This window comes from Mobula birostris, chromosome 1, assembly GCF_030028105.1.
Source record: "Mobula birostris isolate sMobBir1 chromosome 1, sMobBir1.hap1, whole genome shotgun sequence".
NCBI classification, from domain to species: Eukaryota; Metazoa; Chordata; class Chondrichthyes; order Myliobatiformes; family Myliobatidae; genus Mobula; species Mobula birostris.
In genome coordinates, this window is record NC_092370.1 from 100,371,095 (window position 1) to 100,392,693 (window position 21,599).

The following is a 21,599-nucleotide window of genomic DNA, read 5'->3' on the forward strand; positions in this document are numbered from 1 at the left end:
TAGTCTGATCAAATGTAGTGTAATGTATTTGGTTCCAGATACATCTTGGAAAGTTATGCAGAAGATATTCTATACTAAATGCAGTTGGCAGAGCCACTGGCTGAATGAAGAAAAGAGTATTTGAAGAACAAAATCTCAAAACCAATGCTCTAATGATGGCTACTGGGCAGCAGTGATTCCTGCCCTCATATATTCTTCTACAATTTGGACTTTAGAGAAATATCACCAGGGGCCTTTCTCTGTGGAGCGATGGAGTGACTTGATAGAGGTGTATAAGATGATAAGATGACTGGAGGAAAGCTTAGGGGAGATGAATGAGTTTTTTTTAACACAGTGAGTGCTAAGTGTGTGAAATGCACTGCCAGGGATGGAGTTAGAGGCTAATATATTTTTGACACTGAAGAGAATTAGATAGGTACACTGAAGAAAGAAGAATGAAATATTATGGACTGTGTAGGAAGGAAGGTTGATCTTAGAGTAGGTTAAAAGATTGGCACAACATCATGAGCAGATGGGCCTGTACTGTGCTGTATGTTTCTGGTGTCAGTAAAATGCTCTTCACTAAAAGGGTAAGAAAACCAATATCAATGCCCTCTCCCAGGACAACATCCCAACATAGAATTCTTAATTTCACTCAATCAGCTCTGTTGGGTGGGTGATGCTGCTCCTTTGTGCAGCTCATAAAACAATCTATTTTGAGTCCTGGAAGAGATCACTGGGAAGATAAAGAAAAAGGTTCAATGATATGTCCAAATGCCACGAAAAAATCCAACATCTCCCTGGCTCATGATTGCTCAAAGTGAGAAGGACCATGGAATGAAAAGTCCATGGCCATATAAAAGACCAACACAAACAGAAGGAGTGCACTTCCTCAGAAAATACCCACTTTCATTCCTATTGAATTATTCCACTAAAATGGGCCATAAAGTTTTAGTGAGATGATGTTGGTCTTTTTGAAGGATCTTAGAGAAGCAAGTGTTGGTTGATCTTTTTCTTCAAGCTTCCAAATCCCTCTACATATTGTAACATCTTATTAAAGAAATCTTTCTAGTAAAAATAAATTTTGCAGTAGTATATAATCAGAGACCGTTTTTTATTTTGGTTGTTGAGTGGGATCCATTATCTACATTATCTTGGAAACCACATTAACCATTTGAGTCTTTGAGCATTACCATGTTTGTTTAATAATAAGAAGTTATCTGATACAGAAGTAACAAAATGACAATGGCTGAAGAAAAGATCTAACGGATTGATCTATGCAATCAATTTCTCATCTGGGCAAGCCCATATACCTGTAGTTTGAATATTTAGGAGAGAAATCTATTAAGATTTTTACACAGATTAATTTACAATTTCGTACCTGAATACCATCGCAGTTCTGGGTCAGGGAGTTGGTCATTCAGACCTTACTCACAGAAGATGAACGTATCTCTGCAGCTGAATTACATTGCAGTATTCATGAAAATTTCCATGTTTAGGATGAGGTTTAAACCAAATTTCTGCCTGTTCTTTTAGCTGGAAGTAAAAGATCCAATAGCATCATTAAAAAGATAAGTAGACTTGTTTTTGTCTTCTATTTTAAACGTAATATTAGCATTTCAATTAATTTCCATGAAAAGGGGTATTTTAAATGTATAATTTCAGGATTTTCATCTATTAGCCAAAATATCTTGATCATCACAAACATTTGAAGAGAGTGGAAAGGCCATGGTAGCTTAATCCATATGGGGGACCTGGGGTGGAATGTTCTAAGGCCTACTGGCCGCATGCAAACAGTTTGGCCGCATAGTTCCAGTACACTATGAAGTTAATATGGCTACAGGGACCTTGTCTGGGGATCAAATCATTTCAAAGAGAATTTTCAGCATTTAGCCTTTCTTTGGCATTGTTAGATAATGATTCTTCATTTGTACCTTCTTTAGGCCTTCATTACCTTGCAGTATCACACATTTTGTTATTTAATCTCTCCTTTCATTCACTCATTCAAATTGTTCTTTCTCTCCTCTACCTTCTCTGCATTTTAAAGCCTGTTCTTCCAACTATTTACAGCCCTAACAAAAAGTTATTGGTCTAAAATATAAGCACTGATTCTAGCTCTGTGAGAGCTGCTTGACCTGCTAAGTATATAAAGCATTTTTTAAATGATTATACATTCCAGTATTAACTTTGATCTGTTTACCAGTTTAGCTAAAAGGATGAAAGTGTTTATCGCTGCATGTGTGATCACTGTCCCAAGTCATATGGTTTGGTCTTGTTGAGGAAAAAATCTCTGTGTTTCTCTTCTTCCAGGGAATAAGGACCATGGTAGCATAGTGGTTATTACAGTTTAGGGCATTGCAGTTCAATTCCAGTGTCATCTGTCTGCACGTCCTCCCCATGGAATGTGTGGGTTTTCTCTGGTTGCTTCATTTTCCTGCCACAAACCACAGATGTACCGGTTGGTAGGTTAATTGTTCATTGTAAATTGTCCCATCATTCAGCTAGGGTTAAGGGGTTGCTGGGCTGTGTCACTTGAAGGGCTGGAAGAGCCCATTTCATGCTGTATCTCAATAAATAAATAAAAGATATAGCTTAATCCTTCAGCAAATTGATGCAAAATGGAAAAAAAAGATAGTTATAATAGTAATTTTTAAGCTTTCTAGTAGCTCAAGCATCAAAATGTATAATTGTGGTTTACAGAAGAGTAGGAACTTGCAGGAAGACACCTGGCTGGACTTTTGCTTGTTTAATAGCAATCCAGAACCATTGTATGACTTAACAATTAATCTTCTTTTATTTTGCCACAGGTTAAATGTCCTAATACTTCTTACTAAGAAGAAGAGATGGTGCTTCGAGCTATGTCTCGAGCTTTATATTTCGTCATAGTTCTGTCATTATGGTTTGGAGAGGAGACGATCGCAGAGCGAGCAGGTATGGTACCAGTTGTATTACTAAAAGTACGTCTGGTCAGATATGATTAAAATCATTTTAATTCCAAGTAGCCTTTGGCTCATTTGTCCATGGAGGTGTAGAAATTACAGAATGGAGCAACTTCATTCTGTTTAAAACTTAGTGTGATCTCTTTGTTCATTTCCTCATTGTTTTGCTCTGCATTTTAAATACCAATTGAATTCAATTTTTAACTGTTATTCTGTCCCAACAAATGCTGGTGATTATAAAAATGCCTATGTCTAAAGTTTTCCAAGTTTCCACATTGCCCTCTTTATTATCAGCACCTATCTAGGCTCATTTGTTATATTCTCCTTTTTTACTGCCCTATCTATTGTGTGAGTTAGTTTCACTGACCTCCTCACTGTTCCTCTTATCCAAACTATGAAGTCTGCAGCGATGGTAGATCTTTAGTGAGGGACTTCGAATGATCACACTGTCCTGTCACCAAATATGGGTGCCCAGATATTATGAATAAACATAGAGCAATTCTTGTGTAGCTTACTGCAGCCTTCATTATCCAAAGCTGTACTTGAAATACCACTGCCTCCACAATTCTACCAGGAAACGCTTCAGTATGGTAACTATTACTGTATAAAATCCTTTTGCCTTATGCTAAAATTGGTTTGTTTGCCAATTAGCATAAACTATAATCTTTGGTTTTTGAATGGAAATATTTTCTCTCTGTCTGCACATGTCATTATTTTGAACAGCTCATTCAAAATCTCCTCTTCCAATTTTAGCTATTCTAAGGACAGCTATCAAAACTTTTCCAATCTTTCCTTGCAATGTTGCTTCCTCATTCACGGAATAATTTCAGCAAATCCTTTCCAAACCTTGTCCATATGATTACAAGAACTGGTTGCAAGTCACTGGTGTGGTCAAGTCATCATTTTATAAAGTTTCACCATAACTTGATTTGTGTTTCACCTCTGTGAAGCCGAAGATTCACACTTGGTTATACATACATACACCCAGCAAATCCTTCAGAATTGAACCATCTTATCACCTTCTCCGAGACACTTTCTGGTGATTTAAAAGGATCTTTGTCATACTACTTGAAGAAAACAAAGGAATTCACCAACTAATGTAATAACTATTATTTAAAGATTAGCTTTATTTGTCACATGTGCATTGAAACACATAGTAAAATACATTGTTATGCATCAAATGAAATCAGTGAGGATTGAGCTGTGCAGCCTGCAAGTGTCACCATCAAAGTTGCTGGTGAATGCAGCAGGCCAGGCACTAGAGATGCTGCCTGGCCTGCTGTGTTCACCAGCAACTTTGATGTGTGTTGCTTGAATTTCCAGCATCTGCAGAATTCCTAGTGCCACCATGTTTTTAGGATCAACATAGCATGCCCACAACTCCCTAACTTTAACCCGGACCTCTTTGGCACGTAGGTGGAAGATGCAGCACCCAAAGGAAATCCACACAACCACAGGGAGAATGTACAAACTTCTTACAGGCAGTGGTGGGAATTGAACCTTAATTACTAATCACAGGCACTGGAAGAAGTGCCAGCTGACCTTTTCCAAATCCTTTTTATTAATTTAGAATATATGAATAGAGCAGCAGAGTTAACGACATTAATGAATGTATTCGATCTAATACACTGGTTCAGTCTTGTTTTGTTCTGTTCGTTTTTTTTTGGGTCTAGTAATTTAGTTCTTTTTCTTAGTTTTTTTGTTTTTTAGGGGTTTTCTTTGTGATATCCTTTTCTTTTTACTTTTTTCTTCATGATTAATTATCTCAAGAGTTTGGAAGTCTATTACACTTGTACTATTTGTAGTTTCTCTTGTATATGTTTATTACCAATAATGTAATTTCAGTCTCTTTGTATCACTATTGTTATTATGTTTATGAACTTGAAAACTAATAAAAAGATTAAAAAAGAAACAAAGAAGTGCCAGCTACCCTACATGCTGCCCAATCTTTAGCTTCCACTTATCTTCCATCCTTATCAAAATAAATTATCCATTCCTTTCTCGGTTTGTGAGAATATGATACAGCTAATTCAGTAGTTTTACAGAAACCTTAATAGGTACTTAATTGTCTATGAAAGTCTTTCCACATCCTGAAATCATGAAGGGCACAAAATAAATATTGTCCTTTCTCAAATTAGGCTAAGTTTATAGTGTGGTTGGGAGCAATAGTTGTGGTTCATTGCTTGTGGTCTTGTTTCCTCAAGACCAGACATCAAAATTGTTGTTGTAGTGTCCCAGTTGTAAAGCAATACATTTTGCAAGTTAAAAATAAGGAAAGGAATGCACCATAAATAGTCTGAATTGAAAGGAACAGAGAGAACTTAGCAGATGCAGAATAATGATATACAGTAGCCAAAGCAAAGGAAATCATAGAAAAGACAAGCTGCATTATTAGTTTTATCTCTGTAGAAATTTAAAAGCAAATACTTAATTTAGACTTATGCTGAGTTAAGCTGTTGTTAGCAATTTATGTATAGTTTAACTATCCAGTTACAGAAAGGTTTTAAAAGGAATAGAACATGGTCAGTATGGAGACATTATGAAATCAGCAGTGGGGGATAGTAATAAAGACACAAAAGTTAGAGTCGAACAACATGAAAAGAGGCTGATTGAATGCATGCCAATCACCAAGCTCCCATTTACATTAATCCTACACTAATTCCATTCTATTTTCTCCACATTCCCATCAATTTGCCTCAGATACTACCGCTCACTTGCACATTAGGGGCAGCTTACAAAAACAATCCACACATTTAAGGGATGTGGCAGTAAACTGGAGCAACCAGAGGAATCCACACAATCACAGGGAGAATGTACATGCTTCATACAGACAGCACCTGAGGCCAGGATTAAACCCGAATAACTGAAGTGGGAGACCATCAGTCTGCTGGCCCTGTCATTGAGCCAGTTTAATGCTGAGGTTAGAACTATTTACAGTGTGGAACAATTAGCAGCAATTTGCTGATTAAACAACATTATTAATGTTTCTGCTCAAGGAGGTGTGCCCATCTCCTTCTGTTAAAGCCAAAGGATTTAGCAGGATATATCAGTATTGCAGACTTCTGAAAGATTAAGGGTGTAATAGATTTCACTGTTACAATGTTTAAGATTTCTACTGTGAAGTTGGAGTTTACATTGTGCATTGTGTCCAGAATAAAAAAAAGTACCTGTATAGCCAAAAACAGAGATCCTTCACAGTGAAAGGTTTATATCCAAGAAACTCACCTGATTCACTATTTCTCCAGCAAGTTGCTATTCCTGGAAAGTCCTGTTGCAGCTCTGTACATTTGGGAGTATTGTGTGAAATTCTGATCATTACACTATAGAAAGGATATGGAAGCTTTGGAAAGGGTTCAGAAGAGGTCACCAGAATGTTGCCTGGATTGGAGTGTATTATTTATAAGGATATAAGGAGAGGTCGATGAACTTAGATTATGCTTTCTCGAGCATCAAAGGCTGAGGGGTGGCCTAACAGAAGTACATAAAATAATGAGAGGCACAGATGGGAAAGGTAGTTGAAGTCTTTTCCCCAGAGGAGAAGTATAAATACTTGAGGAAATAGATTTCAGATTAGATTGGGAAAGTTGAAAGGAGATGTGTGAGGCAAGTTTTCTGTGTAGGGAATTGCAGATGCCTGGAATACATTTCTGGAGAGATGTTTGAAGCAGATTCGATATCAGTGTTTTACAGATATTTGCACAAAGTCATGAACAGTCAGGGAATAGAGGAATATGGATCATGTTTGGGGACAACGGGATTAGTTTAGTGATGCATCATGGTGGACTGAAATGCCTGTTTCTGTACTGTACAATTTGTCCTGTGTTGTACTTCCTGCTTTTATTCAAGATAATTCTATGACTGTGATCCAGCCATTCAGCAGTATGGTTGACCCTTAATTACTTTCCTTGGAAAAGGTTTAGCAGGCCGTAATATCATGGGAGATTGGAACGAGCCATAAATTCTACCTTTACCAGCTGTCCGCTATTCATAACTCATAGAAGAAAAGCTACTGTTTTTAAACTCACAGATGACTATAAGCATAACATATCCTGATTGGTGTAAAATGGAATTGGTGTAAAATGCATCTACTTACACTTATCAGAATTGAAATCCATTAGCCATTCCTCAGTCCAACTTCAAAACTGATCATGTTTTCTTTGTAATTCATTGTAGTCTGCGTCCCTATGAACAAGACCCCTTAATTTAGCAAGCTGGTAATTGTATCATGTACATTCATGTCCAAAACATTTACATAAATAACAAATAACAGAGGACACAACACTGCCCCTGGGGCACCCCACTCGTCACAGGCCTCCAGCTGGAGAAATGACCTGCAACAATCACGTGCTGCTTCTTATCATTGAGCCAATTATGAATCCGCTTCACTAGATCCCCTTGAATCCCAACAACCTAATTATTCAGATCTGCCTGCCACTTGGACCTGGACAAAGACCTTACTAAAGTCCATATAAATAACATCTACTGCCCTACCTATATTTATATCCCTAGGTACCACTTTAAGAAACCCCAAAAGGTTTGTCAGTTATGACCTTTCATGTACAAAACTATTCATATTTAGACCTTAATTATCCAAGTGTTGATTGATATTGACCTCAAAATTCCATCCAGTAACTTCTCTACAACTGAAGTCAGGCTCACTAGCCTGTAGATCTTGACCTGTCCTTGGTACTTTTCTTGAACAATAGAACAACATTAGCCACCATCCAGTCCTCTCAAGCTTATCCAGTGGCTAATATCAAAGCAAATATCTCTACAAGGGCCTTCACAATTTCTTCACTGGCCTCTAAGATTAAACTAATGATTCCTCCTCCAGGTGCTTTAGCAATCACTGATCTCACCCACCAACACTTTATTCTGTATTCATTTGTTTTACCTTGCTCTACCACAATACACTGTTGTAATAAATTGATCCGGATGAGTGGTATGCAAACAAGCTTTTCACTGTAACTTGGTTTATGCAACAATGATAAACAAATTTACCCTTTGCTCTAAAACCTTTTCAACATTAAACAAACAATTAGCCTTGGGCCTTGCTAAATCCCTAGCCTTCAATTTTCTTTCCAAACTTTCAATCTCCACATTCAATTCATTGTCTCCTCCAATATGGCTCCACTGGAGGCTTTGCTCAGGATTCCAAGGTTTGGCCACTTACTTTATCACCAACCCTTTGCTGGGCCCAACTGGACTTACTGTACAACTGCTGGCCTCTTTCCCCTTAAGGCCTGGATTTTGCAACCACAGGAATTAATTATCTCATTTATTATTTGTAATAATCAACAAAGAAAAAATGTGTAACTGTACAAATTTTGGGCTGAATAAGCCAGATAAAATTATTTTCATGTATAATTGAATGCAGAACAAGAACCTGCATTTATATAGCACTTTTAACAAGCTAAAGCACTTCAAGATAATTTTAAAAGGTGATATTAGTACTGGTTTCGAGAAATAACCTCAAGGAGAAACGAGAGGCAGAAAGTTAAAAAAAAGATTTCAGAAGCAATTTTCTGAAATCCAACCTAGGCAGATTAAGACACAGCCACCAATGGAGGAGCAATGAAGATGGGAAAATAAAACAGAGTCCTGAGATATAGAAATCTTAGCAACACATGCAAGATTCTGGAGGAACTCAGCAGGCCAGACAGCATCTATGGAAAAGAGTAAACAGTTGATGTTTCAGGCTGAGACCCTTCATCAGGTCTCAGCCCAAAACATTGTGTGTTTACTCTTTTCCATATATGTGATAAATGCTGAGTTCCTCCAGCATTTTGTGTGTGTTGCTTGGATTTCCAGCTCTGCAGATTTTCTCTTGTTTGGGTATAGAAATCTTGTTGGATTTGGGACAATTTAGAAATTCTGAAAAATTATCCCCATCCTAAACTGTAGCAAGGCCCAGCATACAGGCAAGAGTAATGCTTTGACAGCCATTTTCAGTACAAATGGAAAATCCTTTTTCCCTTCCTTCTGAAATCCCCACCATCACTTTGGTGTATTCAGTGATCTTAGCCATTTGCTGTTAACAAATGGCTAAGACCATTGAGTACTCCAAGGGGTATGGAACCAGAAAACATCCCAAATGCAGTGCTGAAAACCATGTACAAAAATCACCGTATCTCCAGCCTAAGCAATTCAAATTCAGTTGCAACACTGGCGTCTACCCAAATACTTGGAAAACTGCAAAGGATATCTTGTTCAGAAAAAGTGGGAAAAATTCAATTCATCTAAGTAATGCCTTTTCTATTCAATTAGAATACTTATCAGCTTGTGTAATGAGAGGACCAATGTGCCAAGGTTTGGCCAAAAACATGGATTGAGAGATGGTGCTGGTGTACATTGACAACACTCTGTGGGCTGTAGGAGATTGAATCAGTTTTCCTCTTAAATATACTCCTTTTGAACTACTTTTGCTGCAATCTGCCCACATAAGTTTCCTCTTAACAACAGACAATGAAATTATGACAATGATCGATGGTTAAATGCAGAGTAGTTAAGTGCAGCACATTTAAGAGTCAATGCCATGGCTGACAACACGGTAGGAGGGGCAGAATTCAAACCATGCTGAAGTGTATAAAGGTCTTGGCCCGAAACATCGACTGTACTCTTTTCCATAGATGTTGGCAGTTCCTCCATCATATTGTCTGTGCCGCTTGGATTTCCCGCATCTGCAGATTTCCTCTTGTCTGTGAAGCATAGAGAAATGAGATGAATGTACAGTCACTGGAAAATAAGATTGACTATCTCAGGGCTAGGCTGCTGTAGCAGTGACAGATGAGTTAGATCTCAATTGTTTGTTGTAATGAAACTTGGTTAAGTGTGGATACACCAGATGAAGGGATATGACTAGAATGTTTTACGATTCTCAGAATAGATCATACTGTGATCTCTGATAAGGAAAGAGGTGGCAGCCTGTGCTTTTATGTCAATTCTCATAGGTGTACGGACGTTGGGGTTACATCAACTTCTTGTTCCCCTGACTCGATCAACTGATGATTAAATGTAGACCATTCTATTTGCTTCAGGAGCTTTCATCTGTGATCCTGACCACAATTTATATAGGCCCAGTAGCTGATTATAAGCAAGCACTCCCATAAAACTGCACAATGTTGTCTGTAAACAAGAAACAGCTCATCCCAATGCATTTCAAATTATAGTTGTTGTCTTTAACCAGGTCTGTCTGAAGAAAACTCTGCCCAGTTATCACCAGCACATAACCTGTTGCACCAGAAGTCCCAACACACTAGACCACTGCTACACCACAATAAGGAATGCTTATTGTTCCTTCCTGAGACCCCATTTTGGTAAGTCGGATCATTTGGCTGTATTCCTGCTACCTGTATACAGACAGAACCTAAAGAGCAAGGCTCCAGAGATCAAGACAACCAAGAGGTGGTTGTAGGAAGTGGAGGGATGGTTTCAGGATTACCTTGAGTCACTGGACTGGGCCTTGTTCAAGAACTAATCTGAGGACCTGAATGAGTACACCGGGGTCATAACAGGCTTTATTAAAACAGCTGTGGATGAATGTGTCCCCCACAAAATCATTCACAGTTTTCCCCAGTCAGAAGCCCTGGATAAACAATGAAATCTGGAACCTGCTGAGATCCAAATCAGAGGCATTCAGCTCTGGAGATCAAGAATGCCACAAGAGGTGCAGGTATGATCTCCGGAAAGCCATCTCTTTCGCAAAGTGGAGATTCTGGAGTAGACTGGAGTCAACGAGGGAAGCTCGACAACTGTGGCAGGGTTCGAATGCCATAGCCTCCTACAAAGTTAAAACTTGTGACATAGGGGACAACAGAGCTTTGCTTCCAGATGAACCCGATGCCTCTATGCTTGCTTTGACCTCCAGAACAGGGAGCAACCATCACGCACACCCATGTCTCCCAAAGATCCTTTGGTCTCCTTATCTGAGGATGACGTGCATTGCCGTCAAGAGAGTGAATCCAAGGAAAGCAGCTGGTCCGGATGGAGTACCTGGCTGAACATCGAAAACCTGTGCCAACCGGCTGGCTGTGTATTCAATCTCTTGCTCCTGTAGTGTGTGGTACCCACCTGCATCAAGCAGGCTTCAATTGTACCTGTGCCCACGAAGGGTGTAGTAACCTGTCTAAACACCTGTTGCCTAGTGACACTTACATCCACAGTGATGAAGTGACTTGAGATGCTGGTGTTGAAGCTCTTGTCTGAATGGCAACTTGGATCCACTCCAATTCGCCTATTGAAGCAACAGGTCTACAATAGATGCCATCTCGTTGGCTTTTCACACCACCCTGGAACATCTGGACAGCAAAGGTGCATATATCAGGATGTTCTTTATCAATTACAGCTCAGCATTTAACACCATCATCCCCTCAAAACTAATCAGTAAACTCTAAGACATAGGCCTCAATACCCCCTTGTGCAATTGGATCCTGGATTTCCTCACTTGTAGGCCCCACTCAGTTTGGATTTGCAAAAATATCTCCTTCACAATCTCCATCAGCACAGGAGCACCACAGGGATGTACACATAGCCCCCTGCTCTACTCGTTTTAACACAGACTGTGTGGCTAAGTACAGCTCCAACACCATATACAGTATGTTTGATGATGACTCCACTGTTATGGGCTGTGTCAAAGATGATGATGAATCTGCATACAGGAGGGAGAATGAAAATTTGGCTAAGTGGTGTAATACCAACAACCTCTCACTCAATATCAATATGACCAAGGAATTGATAGTAGACTTCAGAAGAGGGAAACCAGAAGTCCATGAGCCAGTAATCATTGGAGGATCAGAGGTGGAGAGGGTCAGTAACTTTAAATTCCTGGGTGACTCTATCTCAGAGAACCTGTCCTGGACCCGTCATATAAATATAATTGTGAAGAAAGCACAACAACACCTCTACTTCCTCAGGAGTCTGTGGAGATTTGGCATGTCATCGAAAACCCTGGCAAACTTCTATAGAAGTGTGGTGGAAAGTGTGCTGGGTGGCTGCATTACGGCCTGGTATAGGAACACCAACGTCTTTGAATGGAAAATCCTACAAAAGGTAGTGGATTCAGCCCAGTACATAATGGGTAAAACCCCCCCAGCCATTGAGCACACCTACATGAAACGTTGCCGTAGGAAAGTATTATTCATCATCAAAGATCCTCATCACCCAGGGATCCTCATCACCCAGGCCGTGCTCTTTTCTTGCTGCTGCCATCAGGTAGAAGGTTCAGATGCCTCAGGACTCACACCACCAGGCTCCAGAACAGTTACTACCCCTCAACCATCAGGCTCTTGAACAAAAGGAGATAACCACAGTCATTTAAGGATTCTTTTCTCTTATTATTTCATGCTTGTTATTTATTGCTAGATATGCCTGCTGTAAAAGAATCTCAAGGTTGTATGTTGTGATGTGTATGTACTCTAATAATAAATTTTTCTTTGAACTTTGAATTGTGTGTGATATTGACTGCCCTTGACATCAGATATGTATTTGGAAACAACACATTCAAAAAACACACACTCAACCCAAAAAGTTGACTGTTTACTCTTTTCCATATATGCTGCCTGGCCTGCTGAGTTCTTCCAGCATTTTGTGTGCATTGCTTTGGATTTCCAGCATCTGCAGTTTTTCTCTTGTTTGTGTACTTAACTGAGTGTGCCACTGAAGAGCTCTGGTAATGATGTTGACAATAGGCACTAAGGGAAAACACACTGATGGAATCATGGAGCAACACAGAACAGCACTGGAGAAACTCAGTGAGTCAGGCAGCACCAATGGAGAGAAATAAACAGTCCATATTTTAGGTTGAGACACTTAATCAGGACTGGAACTTCAACTATAGATGCTGCCACAGAGCACAACCAGATTTCAGGATCTCCAGATTTTATGTTCTCCAGATTTCAGCATCTGCAGTCTCTTGTGTCACCAAAGGAGTCATACCTTGCACCAGATATACACTCCACTTGCCTGGATGAATGCAGCTTAAACAACCCAATACCATCCAAGACAAAATAACCCACTTTATCAACCGCTCTAAGTATTAATTCCCTGCACCACTTGTACACAGTGTCTGTAGCATGTGCCACTTATAAATTCCCCACAGTTGCTTAGGCATTGACAACACTTTACAAGAAAGACAAGGGCAGCAAATTCATGAGAAGACCACCATCTTTAGGTTTCTTTCCAGGTCACCCGCCATCCTGACCTGGAAATATATCATCATCCCTTCATTGTTGCTACAGTAGGTATAGTTCCTGGAGATCTTGCCCAACAACAGTTTGGGAGTATCTTTACCAGAGGACTGGAAGGATTCATGAAGATGCTTAATGACAGTTAGGGAAAATAGAAAATGTTATCATTTCTAGTGATATCCCAATCCTGAAGAAATTATTATCTCAATTTTATAAATTATTGAACTAATGAATTCAATGCAGTTTATGCTTGTGAGATGCTCAAAACCTGCATATCATAAAATCCATTCTTTAACCATATTTATAGTCCACATTTGCTGTATATTCTGGGTTAGAAGGTTATAATGTTGAAGTCTAGATCCAGAGTCTAAAGTGCTTAGAGACTTGAGGATACCACTAAATATGCTGCTGAGTTTCCTCCTCGACTGGAAATGCTGGATATGGGATGATGTATTAAACCAAGACTCCATCTAATTTTTCAGAGTCTTATGGTTTCACAAAGAATGAAATAGAAGCTATGAAATATTATTTTCTTGCTGAACATTGGAGAAACTCTTATTCTGTTCATTATTTTCACAGAGTTGCTGCCAGATGATCTTGTTTTACCCAAATTAATTGCTGCACTTAAACATTTATGTGCAGATTAGGATGTCCTGCATTTTAGAAGTCCAAATCTTCAATGATTCAGAGTTGCATGCCTGACATAAAGCACAGTGCCAGAGAACACATCAAACTAAGAGGGTCCCTGATCTGGGTTTTCTGTGAGATGGATGTTCCAGGAAATTCAAGTCAAGTCAAGTCACTCTTTATTGTCATTTCGACCATAACTGCTGGTACAGTACACAGTAAAAACGAGACAACATTTTTCAGGACCATGGTGCTACATGAAACAATACAAAAACTACACTGAACTATGTAAAACAACACAAAAACTGTAATAGACTACAGACCTACCCAGGACTGCATAAAGTGCACAAAACAGTGCAGGCATTACAATAAATAATAAACAAGACAATAGGCACAGTAGAGGGCAGTAGGTTGGTGTCAGTCCAGGCTCTGGGTATTGAGGAGTCTGATGGTTTGGGGGAAGAAACTGTTACATAGTCTGGTTGTGAGAGCCTGAATGCTTTGGTGCCTTTTGCCAGATAGTAGGAGCGAGAAAAGTTTGTATGAGGGGTGCGTGGGGTCCTTCATAATGCTGTTCGCATTACGGATGCAGTGTGTGGTGTAAATGTCTGTAGTGGCGGGAAGAGAGGCCCCAATGATCTTCTCAGCTGACCTCACTATTCGTTGCAGGGTCTTGCGATCCGAGATGGTGCATTTTCCAAACCAGGCAGTGATGCAGCTGCTCAGGATGCCCTCAATACAACCTCTGTAGAATGTGGTGAGGATGGGGAGTGGGAGATGGACTTTCCTCAGTTTTCACAGAAAGTAGAGATGCTGCTGGGCTTTCTTTGCTATGGAGCTGGTGTTGAGGGACCAGGTGAGATTCTCTGCCAGGTGAACACCAAGAGATTTGGTGCTCTTAACGATCTCTACAGAGGAGTCGTCGATGCTCAGCAGAGAGTGGTCGCTCTGTGTCCTCCTGAAGTCAACAACAATCTCTTTTGTTTTGTTCACATTCAGAGACAGGTTGTTGGCTCTGCACCAGTCCATTAGCCGCTGCACCTCCTCTCTGTATGCTGACTCATCGTTCTTGCTGATGAGACCCACCATGGCCATGTCATCGGCGAACTTGATGATGTGCTTTGAGCTGTGTGTGGCAGCACAGTCATGGGTCAGCAGAGTGAACAGCAGTGGACTGAGCACAGAGCCCTGGGGGGCCCCCGTGCTCAGTGTGATGGTGTTCGAGATGCTGCTACCAATTCAGACTAACTGAGGTCTCCCAGTCAGGAAGCTGAGGATCCAGTTGCAGAGGGAAGTGTTCAGGCCCAGTAGGCTGAGCTTTCCAATCAGCTTCTGAGGAATGACTGTGTTGAATGCTGAACTGAAGTCTATGAACAGCATTCAAACATACATGCCTTTTTTGTCCAGGTGGGTTAGAGCCAGGTGGAGGGTGATGGCAATGGCATCGTCTGTTGAACGGTTGGGATGGTACGCGAACCGCAGGGGGTCCAGTGAGGGGGGCAGCAGGATCTGGATGTGCCTCATAACGAGCCTCTTGAAACACTTCATGATGATGGATGTGAGTGCAACAGGATGGTAGTCGTTGAGGCAGGACACTGAAGACTTCTTCGGCACAGGGACGATGGTGGCGGCCTTGAAGCATGTAGGAATCTCAGCGCTGCTCAAGAGATGTTGAAGATGTTACATAGGTCCCCTCAGGAAATTGCACTTCTACCTCGTGCTTCCAATGAATGGATATTTTATAGCTTAATGCATCTAAATTCTTGATACTGATTACTGATGCTTGAGGCTGGATCATAGAAATCTGTATTCATAACGTCTACTGTATGTTCTGTCTGTTTTGCATATTGTGAAAAAATACTGCAAGGACAGATCTATAAACATGAGTGACAATATATAAGGAATTACTGCTTGACAGTCTTTTGAATGTAGTATAGAAAATTATCATGCAGCTGAAGAATGGTTTGTATACTTATCATAAAGAAAGAAAATAACTTGAAGACAAAACTGAAAAATGTTGTCTCTCTTGACTAGGGACTGTAAAGTATTGGTTGTGGATTTCTTCTTTAATTCCATAAATTGCCCCTGAATAGCTTGGCATTTCAGAAGGCAATTTAGCAGCAATGGCATTTGTGAGTCTGGAGTATAGAACTGATTAGGTAAGAACACCAGATTTCCTTCCTTGAATAGCAGTAACAAACTAAATGAGTCTTTCAAATATTCAAGGTTGCCATTCCTAATGCCAGAATTTTATTCCCAATTTTTTCAGTATTTGAATTTATCTTCCACAACTGTCTTGGTTGGTTTTCAATTGTTGCCTTCTTTTTAATATCCCACTGTTGAATTTAAGTCTAGTATAAGACCATAAGACATAGGAGCAGAATTAGGATATTCGGCATATTGAGACTGCTGCACCTTTCCAGCATGACTGATTTATTATCCCTCTCAAGCTCATTTTCTTGTCTTCCTCCCGTAACCTTCATCACCCTTACTAATTAAAAACCCATCAACCCACACTTTAAATATACCATAACACCATAAGACATAGGAGCAGAATTAGGCCATTTGGCCGATTGAGTTCTCCACCATTTCATCACAGCTGATCCAATTTTACCTGATGACGGCCTTCACAGCCATTTGTGGCAATGAATTTCACAGATTCACTCCCTCTGGCTAAAGAAATTCCTTCACTCTGATGAAGAGTCTCAGCCCAAAGTGCCAACTTATTATTCTTTTGCATAGATGCTTTCTGACCTGCAGAGTTCTTCCAGCATTTAGAGTGTGCTCCTCTATTTCCAGCATCTGCAGAATCTCTTGTGTTTACCAAAAAGTACAGGGCTGGTAAACATATGGTTTGATCTGGTCTGTGTTGAGCTGGCTGATCTCTACCATGGCAACAATATTTACAGTCTTTACCGCAAATGATTTGTTAACATTTCCAGGTGACCTCTCACCATTAGGATGAGAGAAGCTCTCCAGGATAACTGTCCCATGCAGGGAAGATGGATAGGTTATTGTTAAGGTTACTGTTAATTTTTGTGTTTGAATCATGTACCATGTAAATTATAGGCATTCAACAACGTTAAGTCCATAGATAACATCAAACTGGTCTTCAGGCCAGACTTTAATTATCAGGGGGAATAGCCTATATATATATATGTTGTCAATCTGCACTGTACTTTCTCTGTAACTAAAAAAACTGTACACTAAATTCTGTTCTTATTTTTCCTTCTGTGTACCTCAATGTACTTATGCAATCCAAAGCTTTTTAGTGAATCTTGGTGCAATAATAAACCGATTATCAATTACCAAATTAAATTATACACTTCTGTGTGTGAATCACATTATGCACATTAGTACACCTGATTTGTTTGCTGGGATCAGGCACACATCTAATGTCATAATTCATGTAACTCCCTTTCCCCATTCATATCCATGTAAATTGGAGCTCAAAACCTCAAAGTATCCAAATCCTGCAAAAAGTCTACCACGAGTAAAGCCCTCCCCATCATTGAGCACATCTACATGGAGTGCTGTTGCAAGAAAATAGCATCTATCATCAAGGACACCCATGACCAAGACAAGCTGTCTTCTCACTGCTGCCAGCAGGAAAAAGGTACAGGAGCCTCAGGGTCCATGCCACTAGGTTCAGGAACAGTTATTATCCCTTAACCATCAGTCTGCTGAATCAGTGGGTTCAATTTTACTCAACTTCACTCACCATATCACTAAAATGTTCTTACAACCTATGAACTTATTTTCAGGGACTCTGCATTTTATGTTCTCAATATTTATTGCTTATTTACTTATTTTTCTTTTCTGTTTGTTCAACTTGTTGTCTTTTGCATATTGTTTGTTTGTCCATCCTGTTGGATGAAGATTTTCATCGATTCTATTGTGTTTCTTGGATTTACTGGGTATGCCCCTAAGAAAATAAATCTCAGGATTGTATATGGTGACTTATACGTACTTTGATAATAGAGTTACTTCAAACTTTGAAACCAAAGCTGTCATTGAACATTCCCAGTAGAACATGGAGAATTTCACACAATACCAAGGTGCTTTACACATTATTTACATTCCTAACAGGGAAGAAAAGACTGAGCTGATTCAGAACTAGCTGTAGGTTCCTCAGATGCATTCTATGTTCATAGATCAAATAGTTTCAGCAGAATTTAGCTGTAGATTTTTTTTCCTTCTACGGACATGCCAGTGGAGACACTGCTGGAACTACTCCATTACTATAACCATTCAGGATGTGTTGGTAACCTTCACGTTTTCAGACAGGAGACAAGGTTATGTCCATAAGTGAGGAACCTTCCATGAGAGATTCTTCAGAGTCAACATATTCTTTGTTGACCTCTAAGAAAAAAAATGCTTACGTTTTAATTAGGCCTGGTTAATTAGCTACATATTATTAGCAGTGTGAGGAGATTTGGTACATTACCAAAGAATTTCACCAATTTCCACAGATATACCGTGGAGAGCATTCTGACTGGTTGCATTACCACCTAGCTCTGATGCACAAGATTAAAAAAACACCATAGAGTGTTGTGGACTCAGCCAAGTCCATCATGGGCACCAGTCTGCTCACCATTAAGGACATCTTCAAAAGGTATTGTCTCAATAAGGCAGCAATAAGATTGATGTGCCAAATGAGGAAAAATCAGGAGATTGCAAAGATGAGTTGGGTTGAAGGGCTTGTTTCTATGCTGTATTAGTTTAAAGTTCTATGACTAATTATTCCTTGGTGAATTGAATTCTGCTCGGCCCTGTTTGACAGGTACTACTCTTCTTTTTAACTTCAATCATGTGAATATTATTCGAATGTACGCTTAGTGGCATGCTTTTCAGTCATGTTAACTAATAGGCTGTGGTTGAGGAACTGGACTACCAAACCCTAACCCTGACAGATTCCTTTCCAATGCAGGTTGCTCAGCATTGGAGGGTAGTGTGGTGTTTCACTATTGGCCAGTTTATGCACTTCCTTATAAAGGTGACACTGAAGCCAACTACAACACCCCTGTTTGGCCCACAATCTGGGTGTTACATCTGGTAGCATAATTCCCTGCCCACTTATTCTTTTGCTATTCACTAGGCTAATACACCAGTAGGAGGCATAATCCACTTTAGTAACAGTGAATGCAAAAATTGTCTTCCAGCTTTTTTTCTCTTTTGTTGCTGCTGCTATCAGGTAGAAGGTACAAGAGCCTCAGGACTTGCACCAACAGGTTCAAGAACAGTTACTACTCCTTAACCATCAGGCTCTTAAACAAAAGGGGATAACTACGATCATTCTATTTCTGTTTTTTTCACAACTAATGGTCTCACTTTAAGGACTCTTTCTCTTGCTAGTTAATGCTCTTTCATTTCATACTCATTATTTATTGACATTTATTTATACTTTCCTTTTGCACAGTTTGTTGTGCATTGATCCTGTTTACAGTTACTGTTCTATAGATTTGCTAGGTATGCCCGCAGGACAAAGAATCTCAGTGTTGTGTGTGATGACATATACGTACTCTGATAATAAATTTTGTGTTGAACTTTGATTTTGGTTTTTCCCTTTCATAGTGAAGTTTGAATTTGAAGTCCATTGATATCAATTGAGCCTCTTTTTAGGCATGGCACAAAGACAAAATTAAGACAATGAGACCATCAAACATAGGAGCAGAATTAAGCTCTGCAGCCCATCAAGTCTGCTCCATCATTCGATCATGTCTGATTTTTTTTCTCTGTCAACTCCATTCTCCTGCCTTCTGCCTGTAGCATTTGCCCATTTCAATCAAGAGCAACCTCCGCTTTAATTTCCGGTTTATGGAATTTCAGTTAGTAGATTCCGGTTAATTGGGACACATTGGGGCCAGCACAGTTTGGCCCAATTAAACGGCTGCCCTAATTAACTGAAGTTTCATGGAAATAGTTAAAAAGGAATGAAAAAGATAAACTACCACTTAACTGAGTAACAAATCTTGTACTTTAATGAAATACGGAACAAATTAGAACATTACCAAAACTATCACAATACAAGAAATCTGTGTATTAGTTCCTAATAGTTATCTACAGAGGAATCATTCAGTGAATGCTGATGTGTTCTTTTGATTGACTGCAAATGAACAAAATCAACACAGACACCTACTGCAGATAGTGGACTGCCTTAAAACAGTGCTTCCAATGATTTCATCCTCCAAATCTTCAATTTCACTGTAACATTCAAGATAATTATCAATCAATACATTCAAATTCTTCATAATTCCTAATGCTGAACTGGTGAAATCATTTAATTTTCACTCCTGGCCATTTCTAGCATCTTCAAGCCACTGAGACACACTGAACAAAACAGTTCTGAATTGCCTTACTGTTCATTACTCACCAACTATCAGTGACAAGATCAGCTATTGCTTTTCGAACATAAGTGCACACAACTGATGTTATTTAAAAGCTGTTCGCTCTAAGCACGGTGTATTATCTAATGACCACACAATATACATGTGACTGATGCTAGTTAGAAAGTGTTCTGCGACAATCTCTTCTCCCAATTAAGTGGCAAAGTGTCCAAAATAAATAAAAGGAATCCTGGACATTTTCTTGATTTGTTTTTTTCGTTAGGAATTGTCGCAAATAATTCCCGATCAACTGATGGCCCAATTAACTGTATGCCCAAAGATTTGGCCTCCACAGCCAGCTGTGGCAATAAATTTCACAGATCCTTCACCATCTGGAGAAAGAAATTTCTCCTCATCTCTGTTCGAGAGGGGCATCCTTCTATTTTGAGACTGTATCCTCTGATCCTGGACTCTCACACAAATGGAAACATTCTCCCCTCATCTCCTCTACATAGTCTTTTAATATTTGGCAGGTTACAATGAGATCCCCCTTATTCGTCTAAACTCAAGCAAGTACAAACCCAGGCCTTTAAACAATCCTTATACATTAACCCTATTGTAAACCTCCTGTGGACCCTCTCCAACACTAGTATGGCCTTTCTTAGATATGGGGCATAAAAATGGGAAAGCTTTAACAAATTACCAAGGCTCACCATTAAATTGTGTTCATTTTGAGGTGTTCTCTGGGTTCACACAAGCCAGATATTAATTCCCCAGTTAACATCAAGCCTAGTCAGTACTTAAGGACTCTGTTATATTAACTACCAAAAACAGAGATGAAGAAATATTCCTTTAACCAGTGGGAGATGAATATGTGTAACATTGCCACAGATGGCTGTGAATGCCATTATTAAAGCAGAGGTTGATATGTTCTTGTTTAGGAGTGACGTTAAAGGTTTTAGGGAGAAGGCAGAAAAATGGGTTGAGAGGAAAAATAAATCAGTCACAGTGGAGGAGGTTTAATGGTTCGAAAGGCCTATTTCTGCTCCTCTGTCTTATGGTTAGTCAATAGCCAGTCAGGCTTCAGTCTGCTCAAGTTCAGTATTTCTAACAGCCTAAGACCTCTGATTACAGCTAGTTTCACATTTTCATTACATGGCTTTTCTTGTTGAACTAAGGAGAGCAGAATACATCCTAATCCAAACTCCTACCAGCACCTAGCTTATAGAACATAGAACAGTGCAGAACAGGCCGGGGCCTTTGCTCTAAGTGTTCTGCCAAAGTAATTAAACTGATGAATCCGAATTAATCTAATCCCTCTTCCCTGCACATTGACTATATCCCTCCCTGCTCCTCATATCCCTGTGTCTTTCTAAGAGTCACCCATGGACTCCTCTACTATTTGCCTCTACCAACATCCCAACAGTGCAGTCCTAGTCCTTGCCACTCTCTGTGTAGAAGACTTGCCTCTCACATCTCCTCTGTACTTTTACCCCTTCATTTTAAATACTTCTCTACAACTTATTCAACCTCTCCTACAGTAA

At 39.6% G+C, this 21,599-nt stretch overlaps 1 protein-coding gene across 1 annotated transcript in view; it reads left to right on the forward strand.

Moving 5' to 3' along the window:
* The first annotated feature begins 2,822 nt into the window (after positions 1–2,822).
* col22a1 (collagen, type XXII, alpha 1) overlaps positions 2,823–21,599 on the forward strand; it is a 306,811-nt gene continuing 288,034 nt past the window's right edge. Inside the window, exon 1 of the mRNA XM_072246143.1 lies at positions 2,823–2,910. Within this exon, the coding sequence (XP_072102244.1) occupies positions 2,823–2,910 (88 nt within the window). The remainder of the gene's footprint in view (positions 2,911–21,599) is intronic.